Source organism: Pelmatolapia mariae, unplaced genomic scaffold (assembly GCF_036321145.2).
Source record: "Pelmatolapia mariae isolate MD_Pm_ZW unplaced genomic scaffold, Pm_UMD_F_2 NODE_ptg000558l+_length_52885_cov_1, whole genome shotgun sequence".
NCBI classification, from domain to species: Eukaryota; Metazoa; Chordata; class Actinopteri; order Cichliformes; family Cichlidae; genus Pelmatolapia; species Pelmatolapia mariae.
This window is the reverse complement of record NW_027052242.1, coordinates 25280-31279: the sequence shown is the minus strand read 5'-3', so window position 1 is coordinate 31279 and position 6000 is coordinate 25280. Positions and strand designations below refer to the sequence as shown.

General features: G+C 40.7%; 1 protein-coding gene across 1 annotated transcript in view; it reads left to right on the top strand.

Annotated features, from left to right (window-relative positions):
* Positions 1–293: 293 nt before the first annotated feature.
* Positions 294–6000, top strand: part of LOC134623324 (NACHT, LRR and PYD domains-containing protein 12-like) — a gene marked incomplete at its 3' end in the record, with an annotated part of 28084 nt that continues 22377 nt past the window's right edge. The window contains exons 1-3 of the mRNA XM_065469834.1: positions 294–349; positions 1103–1210; positions 2745–2797. Coding sequence (XP_065325906.1) covers positions 294–349; positions 1103–1210; positions 2745–2797 — 217 coding nt within the window. The remainder of the gene's footprint in view (positions 350–1102; positions 1211–2744; positions 2798–6000) is intronic.

Genomic DNA, 6000 nt, shown 5'->3' with positions numbered 1-6000 from the left:
GAAAGAAGCTTGTCAGTAACAGCAGTCAGTGTGTATCAGTGAATGTATGATGTGTGCGTCATGGCTTCTTCTAGTGGACTGATAGTAGAAGTAGAGCAGCTGATTGCAGCTTCCTCTGCCTCACACTGCTGTCTGACTGCATTCAGCTGACACTGAGATGAAGCAGGAAAGAAGCAGTTGATATTTGGACAGCACACATGATGGAAAGGAAGATTTCAGTTGATGTGCACTGTTTCCTCTGCAGGTGAAGGTAGAAAGTGTGTATGAGCTGATGTGGATGTGAATGCAGCAGCATGGATCAGTGTGAGGACAGAGAGGAGGAAGTCCCTCCCTCTAAAACCACTCAAAGGTGAGATGACCATCTCTAACTGTCCATGACTCTTCTCCATGTCATAGCCCAGCACTCACATCACTGCTCCATCATTATTCACAGGAACCAACCTGGGCTTGAACTTGGACCTGAACCCGAGCTTGAGCCTGAAACCAGCTGCGTGTGCTTAAAGTACAGCTGCATGAAGTTTTTTATTTGTAGATTCACAAAAAGAAGACAGTTATCTAAGAAAGAGTAAGTTTGTGTCAGTATTAATTTATCACTACACTTATTGGCAGTTTATATGCAGTGATATGGCTGTTCGATATGACCAAAAACTCATATCCCGATAACGATATATTCTGTTAATCTCGGGCAACTCGACTTGGGTGAAGTTTTTTCAGCTGGGTGTCATATATCTGGAGTCAAGTTTTTTTGATTAATGCACAAAACTATTTATTTATATCCATAAGTTTTAACGGCTGCTATTTTCTTACTGTGGGGAAAAGCCTGTTCTAATGTTTCAGTCTAAGGTTTACTTTAAGCACTTGACGGCTCTTTTTTGCTTTTCATCTCTAAATTCTCTCCATACCCTTTCATGTGATTGTTGTGTAGGCGGTAGAAGAAAAAAAAATATTGTCGTAAACAGTGTATTTTGCAACACCATGAAGCAAACGATAAACATAAAATGATAGATGTTTTAATTCGTCATCCGATATATTTCGTCATCGCACATAGCTCCATGCAGTGAAAAGTGTTATGTTTTGAGGGGGGTTTTTTTCTTCTTTTTAGGATCCATCAGGAACTTAGCACTGAACCCAGCTTTGTGTCCTTAAAGAGTGAGTGGTGTGAAAGGTGCTCTAGTGGTTTTGAAAGACAAGAACTGTCTTCTGCAGAGAGGTAAGATGTTAGTAACATGTACTTTTTTAACTGATTAACTGTTTATTGTTACCCTAAATATCCTATTTAAATTACAAACACATCAGTCTTTTTTAGAAATTCTCTTAAAATCTAGACTTTGTTTTCTAAAGAACTGAAATTCCTCTTCTGCTACTTAATTTAAAAAAAATCCCTCCATGAAGCTAGGATGTCTGATTCATTATCTCTGAGAGGAAAACTGGAACAAACCAAGGTCTCGTTTTAGCACTGTAGCCAGATCTATGTTAAGCCAAGTACTCCTTTGTCTAATTACTGGTTTTTAGTTATCCAGTTCATAGTAGCCCTAGGTGCTTCAATTAAAGGTAATGCAACTTCTTTTAGCCTTCATGGTACAGTAGGTCAATAATCAACTGGAGAAATACACAATTTTTGTATGTTTTCCTTTTCACACTACCAATGGGATCAAAAAGTTAATGGACATCTTTAGCAAACACGTTCTATGTTGAAAACCTGACCAGACATGTGAAGATTGCGCTGCTACATTCACGGCTAAAACACTATTAACAGTGTAGTAGGTGACAGAAAATTTTTATTATTTATTATTTTAAAACTTTACACCACCACCATTGCTGCCTATGATTTGAAATGCAATCTGAGGCTGTGTCCCAATTCAGGGTCTGCATGCTTGAAGTACGCGCACTACGCGTACTACGTATGGTGCGTACTATAAGTACGAGAAGTGCGGAAGTGAGAGGCTTGTGAAATGGGACGGTCTAGCCTTCGTCGTGCTGCTCAGGTTACATACAGCTTTGATTGACAGAAATGTCATTTTTGTCATGACATCACTTTGATTAGTTAGAGTATCTGAGGCTGAGACCACAGGACTGTAAAACATGATTGTTGGGCTTCATTTCTGTACTGAACAGTCATTTAAGATTAGTTAGTAAATAACAATCAGCTAATGTTGTTCATGAGACTAAAATGCTATTAGGCTGTATCCATGTCTCAGTTAAACAGAAAAATTCAAACTTACGGCCTGTGAGGAGATCCTGGATGAGATGTCCCTTGTTCGTGAGCAAACGGATATTAAGCAGGCCGAAGTTGACGCAAGTACTGTCAGACTGTGCAAAAATGGTTGCAGAGTTTGACAGTGTGTGACCGTGAAAATAATTGAAAAACCTTTCTCTTATCTTATGTTGAATAATTCTCAAAAATCTCATGTTATTTTCATTACAATTACAGCTTTTTTTTAAACCTGTCTAATTCACACCCTTTAACCCTCTTGAGGCAGGCGTTGCCGATTTGGAACAGTTAAGAACTAAGAACCTGCTCTGCCTTCATAGATTTGTAATCCCCCCCATGGCTTGACAAGGGGTTCTAAATGTGCTTCAAAAAATGAAACCTTGAATTACATTGGACTGTTTGGGGTGTATATGGCTCATGCACTAAATGTTTGTCACAGTGTCTTCCATCATATTCATTAATTTAGGACAGTAACTGACAGAAACTTCATTTCTTGTGAAAAAAATGATCAACTCATGTTTTTTTTTTGTAGAAATATGATAAAAGAGAAGCAGAGGGAACCATCGGCCAAAACAGCATCAGCAGGTAGGATATTGCAAAACTACATGTCTTCAGAGCGGGAGTTGAAAGGAAGTTCAATTTTGTATCCAGTAAGGGTCCTAGATAACCCCCCTAGATAATTAAGCCTACCACAGACATGATCAAGAGAGAGAAATATGAAGGCGCCTGCATGATATGATTTGTACCAATGGCAGATAGAGGAACTGGCCGTCCTACCAGTGGCTGGACAAAGCTGGACTGAAAGACAGCACAGAGGCACTAATCATGGCAGCACAGGGACAAGCTCTGAGTACAAGTCCCATAGAGGCTTGGGTCTATCACCAGGCAAGACCCCAGGTGCAGGTTGTGTCAAGATGACCCTGAGAGAATCCAGAACATAACAGCAGGGCACAAGATGGTACCAGGCAGGGCATACATTGAACACTATAAACAAGTGGCCAGCAGAGTATACAGAAACATCCGTGCCAAATATGGCCTGGAAGTCCAGAGGTCAAAATGGGAGATGCTCCTTAGGGTGGTGGAGAATGTCTGAGCTAAGATCCTGTGGGACTTCCCGATATACACGAACAAAATGATGCTGGCTAATGTGGTCACAAATTTTAAATCCAACATGATAACCTTATTCCACCTACGATGTGGAGCTACAAGTTTTTTTTGTTTTGTTTTTTTTATAGATCCAATTTAAATCAGTTAAATCAGTAAAAAAGAACTTCTGGAAAAGAGCAGAATTCTTGGAACACTGTTTAATACACCAAATCATATGGACAACAATAAAATAAATATACAAAACAGCAAGACAACACATAGCAAAGCAAGCAAAGCAAACCCCGGGGTGTAGAGTCTTAGGCAAAGACAGCAGAGCCACACAGAGACAGACAGAAAAAAGCAGAGCCCTGGAGTGTCCTCTGGTGCATTATTATAGGGACCAGTAACCCGACCCGCTGGTGCTGAGCATCTTTCCACTTGTCTTCCAGCCAAAAACAGCAAGTGCAGGCTCAGGTACCTGCCAAGGTCCGGCCAGGGACAGAGTCAAGACTATGGCTAAGGGTCATCCGCAGAGGGGTAACCTTTGATTAACCCTTTGCTTTAGCTTATCAAAATAGGTCACGGCACGTTCAAAAGTTAACACAGCAAGGGGCATAATCTTATGATATACATGTGAATACTTGAACTAAATATCAAATATATTGGGTAACTATTAACATACTGATAAATACCCCAGTGTAGTTTTATAGTGTGTGTGTATACATGATTATATATGTCACGATTAGGAACAGGGAGGACTCAGGCGCAGACTGAAATCACAGAAAACTGAATTTTATTTACACACTCCCGGTGCACTATATACAGGTGAAGGAGAAGGGGGCCAAGGTTCCCAGGGGTACAGGGAAGAATCAGGAAAGTGTCCTCTCTTGCTCAGCTCCACACGAACAGAATATTGCACTTGGAAAGGTCCTTTTCTCACACACGCCACTCTCACTGCAGCACTCCTGAACAGGCTTCAGTGTCCAAACTTCCAAACCGAGCACGAAGAATCTGTATACAGACATCAGGAATTAACACGGAGAACTTTCATGAAGAGAACTCAAAATTGGCTAAGGCTAAAGTAGCACTGACGAGCATTACTCAATAGTCCAGCGGCGAGGTGCTCTCAGTCACTGCCTTAAGTAGCGAGAGCAAACAAGGTGAGGAGCCACAGGTGATTGGTTGCAGGTGGTGAAGGCCAGGGGCGGGAGCCCACAATGAGCTCCGCCCAGGCAACAAGTAGAGAGAGAGAGGAGAGAGAGAGAGCGAGACAAAAGCAAAACACATGTAGCCACATAGGGCCAGCCGGGACCATGACAATATAATCCTTAAGGTGATTTTATTGTAATGTGTTCATTACTGACTGTAGACAGATGATAGCTTTGCTACATCAGAGCAAAACATCTTGTGTTTATTGCAGATATGTGGTACAGACATCACTCAAAAATTCCACTACACTAACCAACCGGATATAGTGGTGGTAGACAAGCAGAACAAGAGGGCCGTAGTCATAGATGTAGCGATACCGAATGACAGCAACATCAGGAATAAGGAACATTAGAAGCTGGAGGAGTACCAAGGGCTCAGAGAAGAATCTCCTGGAGATGTGGAGGGTAAAGGTAACAGTGGTCCCAGTGGTAATGTGAGCACTAGGTGCAGTGACTCCTCAGCTAGGAGAGTGGCTCCAGCAGATCACAGGAAAAAATTGGAGATTTCTGTCGAGAAGAGCGCAGTCCTAGGAACAGTTAAGATACTGCACAGGACCCTCAAGCTCCCAGCCCTCTTGTAGAGGACCTGAGCTTCAAGGTCTAGAACACCAACATGGGTGAAAGTGGAATTTTTTATGTCTCTGTTGCATCATGTCTTAATTATTCTTTGGCACTGTTTATTAAAAGAGTGAGTGAGATGCACATTTATAGCTCTTTCTTGTTTCTGTAGAGGAGGAGCTTGCCAGGGTACGGACAACCTTTGTGTGGAGGGTCTCACCAGAAATTCTTATACAGCTGCTTGAGGCCCTTGTAACAGAAACTGTCTTCAATGATTTGGAGAAAGAATCGATATTGGAGGGGAACCCTATTAGAGCTGATAAGGCACGTTGCTTTATTGACACAGTGAGGAAAAAAGGAGACAAAGCATGCAAGATAATGATCAGACACCTTCAGACCATAGATCCTTCTCTCTTCTTTCAACTGCATTTATACTCTGATCCATCTGCTCTCCAAGGTAAGTTCATTTATCTCTATATGAATGGTCACCTTTCAGCTTGTTAAGGTATAAATGTGTGAAACCTCAGAATTAATTGTAAGAAACTTCATTCTATAACATATGTTTGGATTTGTTGAAAGGCTGCAAAATATTTTCCAAAGGACATGGAGGTATTTTGATGATTATTATAAACCTATGAAACTACTTAGAAGATCAAATGTGAGCAGTATTTAAATAAACACCAGTCTTCTTCATTTGGTAAAACCATGGAAACTGATTGCCTTAAAAAAATGAACATTATCACTCATTTGACTCGAGTGCTTCATGAAAGAGAAAAAAATTGCAAAATTTACATATATTAAGTAAAGTATGTTAGGATTGGGTACATATGAAAAGCTGTAAAGTAATTCAGTATTTTGTGGGTTTGAAGCATTTAATGTGACTGTTTTCAGGAATTACATTTAGGAAAGCCCGTTTTGATGAATTTTGGGTAGAAT